Raw genomic sequence first — 19,768 nt, 5'->3', positions numbered from 1 at the left:
CCGTTTTCGGGTCATTTTGAGTTGAATACCTTGAAAATGGAAAGACTGCCTTCTTTTCTTCATAGGATGGCATATAAACTATCTGATTAATTTTTGTACCGAAAATAACCAGTCTATAACTTACGCCCGGTGTTCGTAAGAATTGCCTTTCGTGATGCAAGGTTTTTTTCTGGAATTACGTTATTAAATTTGGATTTGCGTTTTTTGTACGCTTTATTTTGAATTTAATATAGTTTTTGGTTATTTTAATTGCATAATAACGCAAATACGCTTGTTATCTATAGCCCTGACTCCTTTTCATGATGAGACACCAATTTTCACTGCTTTAGAGGATTTGTAATGTTATCAACTTGATGTTAATTTGAGTCGTGTTCTGATGAAACTGGGCATAATGCATGTGCTTAAAGTGTCGTCCCAGATTAGCCTGTGCAGTCTGCACAGGCTAATCAGGGACGACACTTTCAGCCTAAATTGGATTTTTGCTAAGAAGAGACTTCATTTAAACGAAAATATTATTAAATCGTAAAGTGTCGTCCCTGATTAGCCTTTGTGGACTGCACAGGCTAATCTGGGACGACACTTTACGTACATGCATTAAACCCAGTTTTTCAAGAACGTATCTCATTTTATCTCTTTTAACTGGGTAATCTATATAGGAAGTGCAAGAGATCAACTTTATCTCAAATCGAGCATCATGTTTTATAGGCACATTAGTGCAAAATACAGTAAAGCATTGTAAATCACCCCCAAAATCCACTCATAAGTGTTTGAAAAAGAACATGTTTGTTCTTAGCTTTTAAATATAGCAAATAGGAAGTTTGTAACCTCATTTATTGGTGTGTAACTTGTTTGCATCATTGTTATATTAGTAATTTTAGCATCAATCTATGTATCATCATTGTATGTTATGACTGCCAATAAGGGCAAACAACACTCTGCAAAACAATTAACCCTACAGTACCATGTGTGTAAAAGCAGAATTTTACAAAGTATGGTTTATAAGTAAGAAGTTAGATAAATATTTTGTTAAGTTTCATTGATTTTTGTAATGAATAAATTAGCATACTGTAACTCCTCAATTTCAGTAGTGTTTGTTTGAGTCAATAAGTCATACCTGTCAACATTTGTCTGACCCAAATCGGGACATTTCTTGAAAATTGTATTGATATTTGACCTCATAGTTGGACAACTAAAAACTGTCGTTCATTTCAGTGCACAATGCATGCTAACAATTTCAGAACACTGAAGTGAAATAATAGAAAACGTGTTTCATGACAAACTTGGGGAAAGTTTCATGGTCCAGTCTCTAAAATGCATTTAAATTTAAAGAGATACAAAAGATATGGAGAATGTAAACGTCAAGTTTGAATAGAAATAAGTTATTTAATTAAAAAAACAACTGAATTATAATTCTTTGAAAGTTGTATTTGGTTAAAGTGTCTGTTACAATTAATTAGCATCTTGATTTTACCGCCAACAGGAAGGGTGTCTTGGGGTTGCTCTGTTATTTGGTCAGTTAATTTAGTCCACAAAAATTGAGTCGCTTCATGTGAAAATAGGTCTAATGTCATCTGAGGCCAGCGTAGCCTTAGATCAACCTTCACAATCAAGCAGTCTGATCAGACGCTACGCTGTCCATATAAAGTCTTGAAGTGTTTGTGGTCTCATTAGTGGACAGGGCAGCCCTGACCAGACTGGGTGTTTGCCCAAGTTGGTCTGGAGCTATGCTGGGTGCATACGGCATAAGATCCATTTTTGCATGACTTGGTTTAAATGTTTAATAAGTTTATGCAGTGCATGATAATAATGTCATCACCAAGGAATGAAGATGTTTAAGACTTTTTACATCCCCTGTAGTCTAAACATTTGTGAGTTACACGCCCATGAAAATTCCTGACAAAAGAGAACCACGGATAGTGGCAATACCTTGAGTATATTTAAAAAGTTGCATTAACAAATATAAACATTTTCAGACCGCTCCCATAATGTTTCATCCCCGCGTCACGTCAACTCAGTGACAGTTGGTGGACCCTTAGAACTGCGCGCAGAGGGCTACCAAGTGGGAACCGGCGAGGATCGAAATCGCAACCAGCCTGCGCACAACACTGAGGCCACTGTAAACCAGTCTGGTCCAAGTACTGGGCGTTCAGCACGAATCACCACAAACAGTCCAGTGATGGATGCTCCGCAGAAGGGGGTTGTGGGTAATGGAATGATCAGGCTCGATCTGGAGACCGAGGATGGGAAGAAGCAGGAGATCTACATTGATGATGCAGGTGAGCATGCAGCAAGGGCTGAATGCAAGTGCGTAGAGTGTCATCCCAGATTAGCCTCTGCAGTCTGCACAGGCTAAACAGGGATGACACTTTCCGCTAAGTTATTTTTGTTAAGGAGAGAATTCCTTTCAACATGTGCATAAAGTGTTGTCCCAGATTAGCCTGTGCAGACTATGCAGGCTAATCTGGGACAACACTACCCACATGCACCCCCTTTTTACAGAGCTCATTTATCGTGCTGTTTCTAAGCCTTGAATGATAACCATGATCTTTAAAACTCACCTAATGTTCTCTGTATTTATTTATTTATTATATTGTACAATAAATAGGAAATGTTTGTACTGTTTGTATTGAGAATGTAAGCCATTAATATTTGTGTTGTATGTTACAATGTTTGTTGAGGGTATTTTGTTGGTCAAGTGTTCCTGTATGTTTCAGTTATGAACATCTTCATTTTTGTTGTTTTTTGTTGCCAGGAAAATAAATTTGAAGTAACTGTTATATGTTTAGAAACATGCAATAATGTTTATTAGGAATCTAATTCTGCGTGGGGGGGGGGGGGGGGGAATGGTATGATAAATATAATTTTACTACCTTTATCATATTTTTTTATTTGGGTAATTCTCTCTAAATACATCCATAAATAATGTGCTTTGTGTATTTACTAAATAAAAACAATAAGTTTAATAGAGCATTTCGCAGGCTTTGTTCAGTGTTACTGTCATCAACGACGCATTTATCTGAAGTTTAAAATGTACATACATGTATACATATGAAGTATCAAACCATTCATTAATTTTTATGAAGAAGTGCTATTTTATTTTGTAAGAGCCTTGTGAATGAATTGTATTTCTTAAAGCATGGTTATGATAAACTTTGAAATTTTACAATTCATTCTTGATGTCCATAATATAGTGGAAGTTTTATGGTGTATTCATTGCTACAGAAATTTAAGGTATTTATACATATATTTTGCAATGTGTGTGTTTGTAGATTCAGCATGCGACCTTGAGAAATTGAAGGAGTCAGAAGCCAGGGTTGCCTCTTTGCAGGTATTTCCAGAGCCGACATTGTTGCCATAGCAACCAGATGTCCCATTCCCAGAACACTATTGTATACTGAGCCTCGCTCTGTGAAAAGGGGGTTTAATGCATGTGCGTAAAGTGGCATCCATGATTAGCCTGTGCAGTCTGCCCTGGCTTATCAGGGAGAACACTTTCCTTCTGAACTGGAATTTTGCTAAGAAGAGACATTTTGTTAAAGGAAAGTATAATAAAAAGCAGAAAGCTTTGTTGGTGATTAGCCTGTGCAAATTGCACAGGCTTATCTGGGGCGATACTTTATGCACATGCATGACCCTTATTTTTCCCAGAACACTATTATATACTAGCTCTAACAATGCCTTTTCTTCTCTAACAGCATGGTGTTGCCTATATGCACATGTTTCCAATGAGACATGCTAGAGGATGCAAGAGTTATTTATAACCGCTGTTATCCAGATTTTCTTGCTTTAATTGCATTGTGTTGTACAATATTTTATTTATGAGCCATTCTCTTGGAAAACAGAGCTTAATGCGTAAAGTGTCATCCCAGATTAGCCTGTGCAGTCTGCACAGGGTAATCAGGGATAAGACGTTTCGCTTGTATGTTGTCCCAGATTAGCCTGTGGAGTTTGCAAAACTCACACAAAACGCAAAGTTTCATCCCTGATAAGCGTGTGTGGACTCCAACTGATAATCTGGGACAAAACTCGACGTACATGCATTAAGCCAAGTTTTCCACATCATGGCTCATACAAGTTTTGTATTTACAATTTTTATAATTTGTCAATGGCATAGATGCATAGAAAGGTGTAATTTTATAGCATGCTTAGGTCATTGAATATAGTTAGTAAACATTGTGTAAACAGTAAAGAACATTACAAATTCACTAACACATAGGAAACAATTGTTTACAATTTAAATTGTTCATTAAATTAACCATGGTTATTACTTGCCTCGTTGTGAGAAAACTGGGCTTAATCAATGTGTGTAAAGTGACGTCCCAGATTGGCCTGTGAAGTTTGCACAGGCTAATTAGTGAAAACACTTTTGCATTTATTGTAAAAATAAAAATAAAGGAGGTCTCTTCTTAGCAAAAATCCATTTTGAGAGGATTAATTGTGTGGTCTTTGTTAGGCCTGGGGAGATGGTGTGGTCTTTGTTAGGCCTGTAAATGCATGATGTCCAGTATTCTAAGAACGAGGCTCAATTTCACAATTATGGTTGACGTTTAGAGACAAATTTCTGGCAGAAACTTTGCTATGTAGGACAAATTGTACTTTGTTCTGATAATGTATATTGACCAATGCACACAGGATTATAAAATCTGCATGTCAAACATTAAACATTTGTTGCATCACTTGCACTCAGGGGAGTGCTTGTGGCCCGTCATGACCCTCTTGCTTTCACAATTGGGCCTTACTGATGTCTTGGTGTTTTTTTCTCTGAATAGTTATAGCATATTTAGGGACCATATGATCCATTTGTTAGTGATAAATATATTTTTTTTAAGTTTGCTTAGGTCAAGATTTAGATTCTTGAAAAAAGGCAATAAATAAGAGGAACGTTATAGAATTTTCCAGTGTTTCAATAACAGAAGTCTGCACCCTGGACCTTTTAGGACTCCACTTTTATCTTCTACAAAGTCAAAGAGTTGAAACTGTCAGATTTCACTGTATATCTTACATAAATACATAAAATGTCTTACCGGTATGTACAAGTTATGCTCTTCACCAAGTTTGAATTTTCAATGTTAAGACCCTGTTGAAAAATATAACTTATTCCAAAGTAGCTTGGCTGTTATAAGGAGATGGTTTGCATCCAATATCTAGTAGAAATTATGATAGATTTTTCATTGTTCATTGGTCAATAAACAATGATTTGTAGTTCTCATGCAGTAGTAGTAAGCACATGTATGTTTAGTAGCCAAGCATATAAATAATTACAAAGAGTTGTGTAATGTCGGAAACATTATATGAGCCTTGTTTTGGGAAAACCGGGCTGAATGCATTTGTATAAAAGGTAATCCTAGAATGCACAGGCTAATCATGGAAGACGCTTTCCAGTGTTATAATGTTTTTTTATTTAAAAGAAATCTCTTCTTTGTCAAAATCCAGTTTTGATATAAAGTGTCATCCCTGATCAGCCTGTGTGAGTGTACAGGCTGTTTTGGGAAGACACTTTACGCACATCCATAAAGCCCCATTTTGCCAGTGCATTGCTCAGATGTAAACATAAGAAAAGTTAAACTATTAAGATGATTCCAACATTATTTGATGAAAATTAAATTTTGTGATGTGTATAATGGAACTACAGTGTGCTATACTGTACTTATGTTCAAAACTTTATTTTGAATTGTTAATGAGTAAGTTTAACAACAATGATTATGCTCTGTAGTTGCATGTTGGAAGATGGACAAGAATCATGTAAGATGAGGCAGTTTTCATTTCTGTTAGGTCAAATCAATTTCCAGGAGTTTTGGATTCGGTAACAAGATTACCTCAGAAATTATATGAAATTCAAGAACACAAAAAACCTATTCCTTTTCAAGATCATGATGCTAGCCATTGTTACACTGTAAAACAAAAGAAGCAATACCTGACAGCAAAAAGGTATATTCTTTTGTTAAATTCATTCTGGAAAATGTATGACCCAAGGCCAGTGTTTCCTACATTCCACACAAGTTTTCCAGGTTTGATAAGAAACATTTGCCATATTTTCTGATTTGTACCCATTTTTTATGCTCACATTAATGTTTATGGGTTGTTATCGTTATATCTTATCTAGATCATATTATTTCAATTGGAACTATCTTGTGGAGTTGAAAATAGGTTTGCAGATAGGCAGGTATAATATTTGAATTTGGGATTCTGGCAGCTTATGTTCATTAATTTTTAATTCAACAATCATATTTTAGTTGGTTATTGGTGTTTCTATACACGAATTACATTAATGTACAGTGGGTTTTTGTTGTCAAAGGATTAGAAATGTCCTTAATTCTTAACGAGTCTTCTTAAAGAAGACTTCAATAAGAACTGTTTAAAACATTATTCAATAACATATCATTTAGGGCCTGTCTGGATCAAGTTTGATAGTATCTTTTTACCTATTTATTTGAAAAATGGCAGATATCATTGATATTATCATTCATCATTTACACAATAGAGCAACTTGCCCTGGAGTTGAAATTCTGTACTGAGTCCTTTCCTCTTGAATAATACTATCATAGTTCAAAATCAGGACATTTTCACAAAGTAATTCAAACAATCACAACACAAGTGCTTCTGCAGTTTTGGTCGACTTTTTCTTTATATAGACTGCACATTATTTGAGCACCTCAAAGTCTATGAGAGTATCACAACATTTGCATAGTATTAGTACTTGTAAAGGGCCACAGAATAAATACATTAAAGCAAATATGAACATTTTGTGCCTCTCCTTGTTTGTATGCAAGGTGGTTTTTTATGCATTCTGAAACATATGTCATTAATTCCCATCAGATATGCCGGCACGTAAACTAATAGTCATTAATAGGTGGCTCTTTATGCATTCTCAAACATATGTCATTAATTCCCATCAGATATGCCGGCAAATAAACTAATAGTCATTATAAGGGCAAATTGTCAGAAGAAACCTTGGTTACAATCCGTCTTAAGTCAACCACCCAAAAACTGCTGATATATGTAAAGGGACTATAACTGTATGATAGATGTATGTATGAGCTTCGTTCATATTGCAGTTAAATGCATGTTTTCTGGTAAATTAGGGCCAACAAAAAACTTTACAAAAAGAAACACACAATGTGTATGCAGTAGCCAGGAATGCTAATGTAACATTGCTTTTGCACGAATCATCAATGAGACTACCCAGTGTACTTGATCATTCAGAGAATGTTGTTTTCAAAATTCTCAGACAGGTGTGATGAGTTTGAGCCTCACTCTGGGAAAATGGGGCTTAATGCATAATGCTTAAACCTTTCACACTTAGATAAATATTTTGACACATTTATAATCAATAAGAAAGTTACATTTATTAAAGACCTTTCTAACTGCAAGTATTAAAGGCTTCATTTCCAACCCTTAGTTACTGATGAGTAGTAAACAGCATAAAACCTGAACAGGCTGCAAGTTACTTGCAGGCTGTTCTGGTTATTTTGCTGTTTGCACATAGCCTTTTTCACTTTGATTTTGAGTGGGAAAGGGTTGACCCCAATTAGCCTGTGCAGTCCACATAGGCTAATCAGGAACAACACTTGCCATCTAGACTGGATTTTCATTAAAAATAGAATCTATTAACATGAAAATTTTCATAGGAGTAAAACATGTGGTCTCAGATAAGCCTGTGCGGAAAGCAGAGGCTTATCAGTGACGATATGTTATGCACATTCATTAAAGGGATCTTTTCACGCTTTGGTAAATTGACAAAATTGAAAAAAGTTGTTTCAGATTCGTAAGTTTTCGTTTTAGTTATGATATTTGTGAGGAAACAGTAATACTGAACATTAACCATGTTCTAATATAGCCATTATATGCATCTTTTGACGATTTTAAAACCTAAAAATTATAAAGCGTTGCAACGCGAAACGATTGAATAATTTGGAGAGTTCTGTTTTTGTCGTTAAATTTTGTAAAACTACGAAGATTGTTTATATAAGGTATAAAATACATCAAGAATGTGTACTCGGCAGAATAGCTCAGTAGGCTAAAGCGTTTTTACTTCAGGACTGTGGCAGGACTCCAGGGGTCACTGGTTCGAAACCTGCTCCGGGCAATGTTCTTTTCCTTTTTTTAATTTTTTTCTTGATTTTTTACTGGAGCTTTTACGATCCAATGTTTACATTTATCAATATAAAGCATTTAATGAATAAGTTAAAAAAAGGCCAAAATCTGTGAAAAGGCCCCTTTAAGCCCCATTTTCCCAGAGCCAGATCATACGGATTTAAAATTGTTCCTAAAGAGATGTTTGTTTCTTCAAGAAAAAAGCAATCGCAGAAAATGAACATGTTATATGTGTTATATTTTCGCATTAGTTCTTGTTTTTACAGAAATATAAAGAAAATGTCTCCTGATATATAACATCTTCATGCAGAGGTAGCCACAACAGTTTGGGAAGATTAACAGTGCCCCAGATAGTGTACTCCTGCATGTTTCCAAATAACATGCATGTGCTTTGATGTTGTTTGTTGTTGTATAAACTCTGCATGTCTCTTCCCAAAATGATGTTAAAACCTGCTGTTGTAAATCATAACTGTTCCACTAAACATTAGCAGACTGGAATTAATTGTAGGTTTTTTCCATGTAAATTGTCAGCCCCACCATATTCTTTTCATACCCCTCACAACAAGTAGTTGCAAGGGGTGGGGGTATATTTGGTTACAAGTTGTCTATCTGTCCGTCATCATTCTTTCGTTGGATTTCTTTTCTGTATCAATTAGAGGTATAAACATGAAACTGCATAGGTTGATGGATCTCATTGCACAAGAACCATACGTCCTGCTCCACATTTTTGAGACTAATTGGCCTTTGTTAATTTTTATGTCCCCCACCACTATAGTCAGGGACATATAGTTTTTGTCCTGTCCGTTGGTTTGTTTGTCCCAGCTTAACATTTGCTATAACTTTTGCAATATTGAAGATAACAACTTCATATTTGGCATGCATTTGCTTCTTATGGAGCTGCACATTTTGAGTGGTGAAAGGTCAAGGTTATCCTTCAAGGTCAAATGTCAAATATATGGGTCAAAATCGCTCATTTAATGTACACTTTTGCAATATTGAAGCTAGCAACTTGATATTTGGCATGCATGTGTATCTCACGGAGCTGCACATTTTGATTGGTGAAAGGTCAAGGTCATACTTCAAGGTCAAATGATATATGTATGGGGACATAGTGTTTCACAAACACATCACATAAATTTGTCCAGATCATACCTCTAAAATTAAGAGAGGTATCTTTTTGTAGATCTCTTTGAGGGGTTTTGTAGACAAAAAGTACCATACCTCCTGCTATCCTATTTATATCCTATTTATAGACTTTTTTCCCTTTGTTAATATTTGTATGTCTCCCAGTATACTGGGGGACATATTGTTTTTGCCCTATCTGTTGGTTTGCGTCAAACTTTAATATTTGCCATAACTTTTGCAATATTGAAGATAGCAACTTCATATTTGGCATGCATCATTGTATCTCATGGAGCTGCACATTTTGAGTGATGAAAGGTCAAGATCATCCTTCAAGGTCAAATATATGGGGGGGGGACATAGTGTTTCACAAACACATCTTGTTAAATTAATTTTGTCTGGGGCATTTATTGGAAAATGTTACAGAATTCAACTTGAAACTAAATAGGTAGGTAGAAGTCATTGTTTGCACACATATGCAGTGCACATGACCAATACCTTGCTGCACTAGTTTTAGAGTTATTGCCCTTCTAAATTCATGACAATTAAATTTTGAATGGTACATATCTTGCTATCTATAACAGGTACCAGGTATGAAACTTGTACATGTATTGTTGGAAAACCAGTTCTTAAATGTGAACTGCATTATAATGATATAGCCTTGATAAAGTGACTTATGGGTTATTTCATAAACAATAGTGACAGTTAAAGTTATCATAATTTATTCAACATGAAAGCATATGTGAAGCCTCACTGTCATAGGCATATGAGATTTAATTTAATTATCCTCCGCCAAAGGCGGAGGGAAATTTTTTGGCGTTGTCCGTCCGTCTTTCCGTCCTTCCGTCTGTCCGTCCGGCACTTTTGTGTCCGGAGCCATATCTTGAAAGTGCTTTGACAGATTTTAATGAAACTTGGTATGAGTATATATATGGATAAGAGGATGATGCAAGCCTAATGGCATTGTACGCCATCTGTTAATAACAGAGCTTTGGCCCTTTGTATCTTGGAAAAATGCTTTTTTGTGTCCGGAGCCATATTTTAGAAGTGCTTAGGCGGATTTCATTGAAACTTGGTATGAGTATATATATGGATAAGAGGATAATGCACGCCAAATGGCATTGTACACCATTAGATAATAAAGGAGTTATGGCCCTTTGTATCTTGAAAAAATGCTTTTTTGAGTGTCAAATATAACACTTTTGTGTCCAGAAGCATATTGGCGGGGGATATCAATTCAGCGAATTTGCTTGTTATTCATACAATATTGCTCAATATTTTTACTATACGTTCATTCTTTAAATAACCAGCAACATTCAAAATACCACAATATTGGGTTAAAATCTTGCATTTTGTTTTGATAATTGAATTTACAAAATGAAATATAACTTTAACAACTTATAAAAGGACTTACGGTTAATGTTGACGATTTTAACTGACAGTAAAAGTGAATTATTAAAAAGGGGGATATTGAGATTTGTGGGGTTACCAACCCATATGATAGCACATGTGTGAACACTCAACAGAAGTTAAAACACACATTAAATAGAAATTAATGAAAGTAATTATTGTATTTTGCTTTTGAATGATATCAATTTCAAAATTCAAAGTCAGCTGTGATTAGTAATGATGTATTATAAGTTTTATTGAGTGCATTTTTGTATTGAAATCTCCAACAGCCAATGCTACATCAAAATGCATTAACCAGCCACATCATTCAAATATGGACCTTCTGCCATATGAAATAAAGCAGTCTAGTTGGGAGCTACTTTGTTTGATATGAAGTCATTCAGGGTTTTGTGGTCTCATAGGCGGACAGAGTAGCTCCTGACCAGAGTGCGCAGATGTGCCGGTTGGACTGAAGGAACTACACTGGTCGCATATGGCATAAAACCCATTTCACATGACAGGGCTCAAACAAGTCCAGCATTATGATAATTGAACTGTGAAGCATACTCAGAATTACGCAGACATCCAGGGTCGGCCAAGCTTGGCTTTGCCCCTTGATTTACCAAAGTTTTTGCCTGTGATCTTTCCAGGAAGACGCTAAGCAGCGCAAACGGGAGCTTGAACAGATCCTGGTCGAGCATCAGGAAATCGTGAAGACTATCGTTCGTCAGACGAGTCATGAAGATGGCCATGACACATTCCAATCTGCAAGCGAAGAATCCCGACACCAGTGACCTTGAACTTTATTATAGTGTCCAGCAATAGAATGTGTTGATGTACTAACTTATTGATGGATGTGTTGGGAGTATATTGTTTAGATGATAGTTCTTTTCCAGTATTGCATTTTTGTTGTGTTTTACGACAAAATAAGAATGCACAGGTGAAAGTGTTTTCAGCATTTATATTATTTATTCTTACATTATTAACAACTAAGAGTTCATGACATTAAAAACTGGATGTACGCATGTGTACTTTTTAAAAATTCTGTATTTGCCCCAACAACTTCTTATTGGGGGCAAAACTGTATACATGTACCTGTACAATTACTTATTTTACTTGTAAATAATGTGTTTCTTCAACTAGGTTATTATGAATATTGGGTCATTGTTTGAAAATATCTGTGCTAAATAATAGTAATAAGTAAATATTTTTGACATTCTCTCTGTGGAAAAACGTGGTTTGTGCATGTGCGAAAAGTATCGTCCCTGATAAGCCCAGGTAGTACTTTCAGGCTAATCAGGGACAACAGTCATTTTGCTTTTGTGGAACTTTTCATATAAAAACACTGTATTATGTGAATTGGGAATAAGACATCAATTTGGGAATAAATTGTGTTTTATTAAAAGTGCATAATATGCAGTTTTATATGTTGCATTTATCTAGTTTTACAAATTATAATTAAAACATAAACTTGCATATATAATAGCATCATTTAAATTGATTTTACTTAAAAACTGGATTTTTAATTAATTAAAAAAAAAATCCTCATGAAATGAAACTGCCGCGCATGGACACCGTTTAAAAATACACTTTAAATGATATAAATTCAATCACTGTTAATGAAAAAGTCATGGAAAATTTCTTATTATGCTTAAATTATAGATAATATATTACAAAAATATATGTAGATCATGAAATGAATAGTTTTGTTTGAGAAAATCACCAAAATGATGTCCATTCCCAGTTTGATGTCTTATTCCCAATTCACATAATACAGTGTTTAAAGAAGTATCTTTTAAACGACAATCCAATCTAGGCTGAAAGTGTCATCCCTTATAAGCCGGTTCAGACTGCACAGGCTAATCTGGGAACATACTTTACGCACATGAATTAAGCCTGGTTTTCCCATAGAGCGGTTCATTATCTGTTTTCAGTTGGCTAGATAAGTATAAGGATCATTTTGTACTTTATTGTATTTTATAAATAGCTTGTTATTGCAATAAGAACTATCTAGACAACAGGTCCAAGTAAAAACTTTGTAACAATTTCTTGTAATATATAGGTTACATTTATGTTATTTACCTTGACAGCCATCATTTCAGCATATGCATCAAGAAGACTGATAGTGTAATCTTGCAAGTGACATATTATTTGCTGTAACACTTGCTGCTAAATGGGTAATGCATAGCAACTGGAGGTTTAGCAATAATAATGAAAATGGTCTTAATTATATTTTCACTGTTAAAGTTATAAAACAAGCAGCAAACAATACCTCTCACATTTTATCCCCATGTTATGGCCCTGTTGATATAACACTTGTGTATCAGTTTAAACTGTCATTCTTGAACTCACTGCATGTCCACCCTCAAAACAGCGAACACAGGGTGTATTTTCATGATGCCTTTCGATATTTATTGTCTTTGTTAGTTAGCCATTTCCAAAACACAAAATGCAAACATGATGGTTTAAGTTAAAATACCAGGTTAATGACAATTACAGATGATTTCTTTAATGGTTTTAAATAAAAAAGACTGCTTTAGTTGGCATTTAAGCCTGAAACACTCAACAATGCTCACAGTTTAGGTATTGTAAACCTCTCCTAGATAAACACTCTTTATTCTACACCAACTTTGTATTCTCATGTTTGTTGAAATATTTGATTGTACTTTTTGACATGCAGTTACATGCATGTACCGTAATCACTCTTAAAGCTATTAACCAAACATTACAATTGGTACCATTATACAATGTGTACTTTTTCTGGGTTTTACTTATAGTCTCTATACTAACAGTTCTGTTATATCAAAGAAATAATATCATGTTTTGAAAATGTGTTAATTACAATAGTTTGTGTATGGTCATATGAAAATTTAAAAAACAGGATTATTAATAAACTATTTATAGCTTATAATTTCTTGAAACAATTATGTATTATTTATGTTTTTGTTGATTAATCCGCAGACTTTTCGCTTGTGAACTTAAAGGATGCAGAGAGCTTATGAAGCCCTTTCTGTCAGAAAATTAAAACCATCATGATTATATTACTGTGTTACTTGCATCTTCCTTGCTCCCTGTTCAGAGAATGTCATTCTGAGATTTCTCAATACAGTGACTGGAGAACTTTGTTGAGGGAATGTAACTAGGTAAAGTGAACAAGATTTCTTCACATTAATACGTACAGCGTCATGCAAAAATGGGTCTTCGACTAATGTGGCAAGGGTAGCTCCAGACCATGCAGTCTGCGTATTTGCCCAGTCTGCTTGGGTGCTACCTGGTATGTTAAAGTGACCACAAAACCTTGTGTGACCTTATAGTGGACAGTGAAGCTCCTGACTAGACTGCACAAATGGGCTGGCTGTTCCATTTTAGCAATGGCCCGGCTCATTTTTCCTATATTTGTAGTCTGAGTAGTTTATTTTCGGGGATTAAAATAAGTCTAGGATTAAATTTGTTTTTCTGTTTTGTCATTAATCATTTCTGTTTAAATTCATATACTGTTGTGAAAAAAACAACCATGATATACATAAATAAAGCATTGTCTTAACAATGTTTTGTTCTTTTGCTTGCAAGGAAAACATATATTTGTTCATTGCCAATCAAAATGTAAATTCAATGCAAAGTACATGCACAGTGCCATTAAAACTAAACATATTTGATAAATGCTTCTTATACTGCTGGCTGATATTTGTGTGTGTTTTTTTTGTTTCAAATTTTGGTTAACACATGTTAAATTTTGTTTGTAACAAGTATGATACATACCTTTGTTTGTTTTTAGATCAATTGGATTAGGTTGATGTTCAGATATCTTGATGATTATAGGGATTCATCATTTTCTTGCTTACTTTTTAGCTCACCTGAGCACAATGTGCTCATGGTGAGCTTTTGTGATCCCTTGTGCGGCGTCAACATTTGTCTTGTTAACTCTCTTAATTGTCCAATCTTCATGAAATTTTGTCAGAAGATTGGTCTCAATAATATCTTGGATGAGTTCGAAAATGGTAACGTTTGCTTGAAAAACATGGCTGCCAAGGGGCTGGGCATTTTTCCTTAAATGGCTTTATATGGCTAAAGTAAAACCTTGTTAACACTCTAGAGGCCACATTTATTGTCTGATCTTCATGAAACTTGGTCAGAAGATTCATCCCAATAATATCTTGGACAAGTTCCAAAATGATACGGGTTGGTTGAAAAACATGGCCGCCAGAGGGCAGGGCATTTTTCCTTATATGGCTATAGTAAAACCTTGTAAACACTCTAGAGGCCACATTTATTTTCCTTATCTTCATGAAACTTGCTCAGAAGATTTGTCTCAATGATATTTTGGATGAGTTAAAAAATGGTTACCTTTGCTTGAAAACCATGGCCACCAAGGGGCGGGGCAATTTTCCTTATATGGCTATATATGGCTATAGTAAAATCTTGTTAACACTCAAGAGGCCACATTTATTGTCCAATCTTCATGAAACTTGGTCAGAAGATTCATCCAAATAATATCTTGGATGAGTTCAAAAATGATGCCGGTCGGTTGAAAAACATGGCCGCCAGGGGGTGGGGCATTTTTCCTTATATAGCTATAGTAAAACCTTGTTAACACTCTAGAGGTCACATTTACTGTCCAATCTTCATGAAATTTGGTCAGAAAGTTTGTCTTATTGACATCTTGAATGAGTTCGAAAATGGTTACATTTGCTCAAAAAACATGGCTGCCAAGGGGCGGGGCTTTTTTCCTCATATGGCTATGGTAAAATCTTGTTAACACTCTAGAGGCCACATTTATAGTCTGATCTTCATGAAACTCATTCAGAAGATTCATCCCAATAATATCTTGGACGAGTTAAAAAATGATGCCGGTTGGTTGAAAAACTTGGCCGCCAGGGGGCGGGGCATTTTTCCTTATATGGCTATTGTAAAACCTTGTTAACACTCTAGAGGTCACATTTATTTTCCGATCATCATGAAACTTGGTCAGATGATTTGTCCCAATGATATCTTGGATGAGTTCGAAAATGGTTTTGATTGCTTTAAAAACATGGCCACCAGGGGACGGGGCATTTTTCCCTATATGGCTATAGTAAAACCTTGTTAACACTCAAGAGGCCACATTTATTGTCCAATCTTCATGACATTTGGTCAGAAGATTGGTCTCAATGATATCTTGAATGAGTATGAAAATAATTATTTTTGCTTGAAAAACATGGCTTCCAAGGGGCTGGGCATTTTTCCTTATATGGCTATATTAAAATCTTGTTAAAACTCTAGAGGCAACATGTACTGTTCAATCTTCATGAAACTAGGTCAGAAGATTCAACCCAACAATATCTTGGAAGAGTTCAAAAATTAGGCCAGTTGGTTGAAAAACATTGCTGCCAGGGGGCGGGGCATTTTTTTCTTATATGGCTATAGTAAAACCTTGTAAACACTCTATAGAGGCAATATTTATTTTCCGATCTTCATGAAATTTGGTCAGAAGATTTGTCCCAATAATATCTTGTTATCTCAGGTGAGCGACTTTGGGCCTTTCAGGCCCCCTTGTTTTATGTATATGTAAAGGCCACTCTGATGAAAATTTACCAGCACATGTATTTGTGTGATCAACCTTTGACAATGAATTATAGACTAATTAGAAATGTTATGTTTAAAAAAACACTTTGTTAGACATTTTTTTAAAGTTTTAGAGCATTTATTTATCAATTAAAAATGTGACACAATTAAAAACTAGTTTCAATTCCGCCATGATAAATATCTAACCTGGGTAGTAACGTTTGTTTTTTGATTTAGGTCATGTTTAACAGATTTATTATTTTCTGCTTGGACAGCAGGTTTTTATATGAAAATATAGACAGATATTGGTTGTCATATTTAACTTGTGTACAAAAATGTACTGTTATACATGTATATGACAATATGATAAAACTATTACTCAGCAGGTATACTAGGTGAAAGTTATCATGCTATAATATATAAATCATGTACTTCAAGTGATTCTTGCTAACAATACAATTCTTTCATAGTATGTTAAATATTTGAGTATGATAAAAACCAATGCATATTTTAATTAGACAATTATAGCGGACATGAAAGCTTGAAATCTCATAAACAAATAAAATACACAGTTATCATGTAGTCCATTATATAGAAATTACAACAATTTTGATTTGTGTGTTTTTTAACTTCAGGTGAGTGATTTGTTTCGTTACACTTATATGGGGAAAAATAAATATACCACATGTTAAAGAATATACCTCACACTGAATTAATTTTTTTCAATGTTTATTGGAAGAAAAATGTGGGTTTAAATGTTTGTAAATAATTTATTTACAAGGATTTAAACCTTAAATTATTTACAAACATTTAAACCCACATTTTTATCATTTAATAAAGTTCATGTAGATATTCATTGTCGGACACCCACGTTCTACCCATTCCGCTTCTCTCCAGTTATCGAGTAATGCTGGAGAGTAACGGAATGAATTAGTCGTGGGTATCCGACAATGGTAGATATTGGGAGCTCTTGTAATAAATGGCTCAAATGCCATACTAGTGTATCGTGTTTGTAAGAGTAAAGTACATTCATCAGTTTTGCATTCAACATTGTTATTTTGCTTCAAGCTGTATATACTGAATGAATTACATGTGATCTTGTTATAACTTCATTTCTGTGATAGTAAGAGAAGTTTTAGTTCTGTTAAATTGTCATAGGGTACTTGCATAGAGTTCAATATCATTAAAATCAATACCTTATGCTTATTGTAAATTGTGGTGCCAAAATCTGAGAACATTATATGAGCCTTGTTCTGGAAATACATGACTTAATGCATGTGCGTAAAGACAGGCGTATCAGGGACGACAATGCATGTGCGTAAAGACAGGCGTATCAGGGACGACAATGCATGTGCGTAAAGACAGGCGTATCAGGGACGACAATGCATGTGCGTAAAGACAGGCTTATCAGGGACGACAATGCATGTGCGTAAAGACAGGCGTATCAGGGACGACAATGCATGTGCGTAAAGACAGGCGTATCAGAGACGACAATGCATGTGCGTAAAGACAGGCGTATCAGGGACGACAATGCATGTGCATAAAGACAGGCGTATCAGGGACGACAATGCATGTGCGTAAAGACAGGCGTATCAGGGACGACAATGCATGTGCGTAAAGACAGGCATATCAGGGACGACACTTTCCGCTGTTATTGAATTTTTTGTTCAGTCTCTTCCAAACAAAAATCCAGTCAAGGTGGAAAGTGTCGTCCCTGATAAGTTTGTTCGAACTGAACAGGTTAATCTTTGACCACAATTTACACACATGCATTAAGCCCTGTTTTCAGAGAGCGCGGCTCATGTAAACATGTCTCAATCAGGTGACAATCCAAAACATGAATATAATGTTGGTTAAGTGTTAAATCAATAAGCTTTTTTACACAACTGCTAGTAGAAATTAAAATAACCTGTTAGAGACTATTCAAAAGCCAATGTTTTCTTCTTACAAGTCGATGAACTATGATTTATATCAGCAATATTTATATTCAACATTTTTACGTACAAAAACCTCAGCACAAAAAAGCCAGTGACTACAAAGGATTTTTGTGTTTTAGGGATTATCTCAAGTCTTATAATAAGTGAAAATTGTTTTTGCTAGCTTAAAATAACAATGTTTCATTGGGATCTATTCTTTAGAAGAAATGTTCAAAAATAGCTACCTTTGTGTCAACAATTTGGTAAATAATGTTCTACTCACACACATAATTGTGCCTTATTGTTACTTTGTTAAAATTAATTATTTAAATGCTCTTGTTACCACTGTATTAATTTGTGAATTTCGAATATCAAACTTGGAATGGATATCATTTTGGTGATTATCCCACATAAGACTGTGAGTATCATGATTTGTATGTTTGTTATATGATTTCAATAGTTTTAGTTTATTCAGCACTTTGCCATGACTTCTCTTTAAGTGACTTGTTTTTTTTTTATAATTGGCCGAGTATTTTTTATTCGTGTTCATGCATGCATGGATAAGGTCTCAGTTTTTAGGGATTTTTTATGCATACAAATATAAAACTTTGGGTTAAAATAAAGTTTAATCCTGCAATTATATATGCAGGTGTCTATTTGAGGCATAAGTTGTTAGATTTAATGAATCCAACATTTTAAATTGTATACAATGCCTTATTGAATAAATCCCTTTATTCCAAATTGACATCAAGAGATGTTTTTGTTTTTTTGGTCGCATTTTCTTTTACTTTGTTATAATTAATGACTTTTTCATTTTTCAACATATTGTACATTAATTTATATAATCAATTGTCCTTTAAAAATTGATTTATTGGTTTGCTTTAGTCTCATGCTTCAGATTCACGATGTCACATGTGTATGTACTCTTAGTGTTCTACTTAACTGTCATGTTCAACTCTAAACAAGCGGTAATAAACATTAGATATAATTTCTTTGTAGTTTTTTTAATGCTCTTTTATACTACATAATTCATTGGATCAATGTGAATAATAATTAGCTGAAACTTTGAACCAATAAAAATGAAACCTCAAATGTTACAATCATCATTATTGGTCAATACATTCAGAAGTTGAGACTCAGTTTGAGAATAAGTACTATTGTAGTTTTTTAGCAGTACAAAAAGTCACTTGATTGTCAGTCTTAGGCACTCAACAGGTATGGTGGCAAAAATATCCTCATGGGAGAGAATCAAGAAATAGGTCACTATCAAGGAGTTCCTGGGCAGTGGGACGGTCGTCAGGATCTGTAGAGAGCATCTGACGTACTGAAAGATTATAAGAAAGTTAACAAATATTAATGTTGCAGTAGTCAAAGGTCAGGTTGTCTGTATTTTGATTAGGTGAGTTAATATCCTTTTCATGTATTGCTTTTATATATTCCATTTGACAGCATGTACCATGCAGGTACTGATTCTACCCTTGAAACGCATCTTCCAAATGTCTGCAAAAACCTTCCTCTTTGACAAAACAAAACTTAAACAAGAGCTACTTAAAAATAAAAAGTAATCTTAATTCTTAAAAGAAGAACTGTAAACAAGAGGGCATATAAGGAAAAATGTCCCGCCCCTGGTGGCAATGTTTTTCAAGCAACCCAAACCATTTTCGAACTCATCCAAGATATCATTGGGACAAATCTTCTGACCAAGT

The 19,768-nt window shown here is 34.7% G+C and overlaps 1 protein-coding gene across 6 annotated transcripts in view; it reads left to right on the top strand.

The window, feature by feature from the left end:
- Window positions 1–19,050, top strand: part of LOC127875049 (uncharacterized) — an 82,304-nt gene extending 63,254 nt beyond the window's left edge. For 4 of the 6 annotated variants that reach the window (XM_052419859.1, XM_052419858.1, XM_052419860.1 and 1 more), the window contains 3 exons: window positions 1,974–2,276; window positions 3,270–3,328; window positions 11,256–19,050. In XM_052419859.1, the coding sequence (XP_052275819.1) occupies window positions 1,974–2,276; window positions 3,270–3,328; window positions 11,256–11,399 (506 nt within the window). In that variant the 3' untranslated portion in view covers window positions 11,400–19,050. Of the gene's footprint in view, window positions 1–1,973; window positions 2,277–3,269; window positions 3,329–11,255 lie in introns of those variants that run through there. The other 2 variants (XM_052419861.1, XR_008047236.1) reach the window with 2 other exon arrangements.
- Window positions 19,051–19,768: the final 718 nt, after the last annotated feature.

Source organism: Dreissena polymorpha, chromosome 3, assembly GCF_020536995.1.
Source record: "Dreissena polymorpha isolate Duluth1 chromosome 3, UMN_Dpol_1.0, whole genome shotgun sequence".
Taxonomy (NCBI): Eukaryota; Metazoa; Mollusca; class Bivalvia; order Myida; family Dreissenidae; genus Dreissena; species Dreissena polymorpha.
This window is presented reverse-complemented; position numbering and strand designations above follow the sequence as displayed.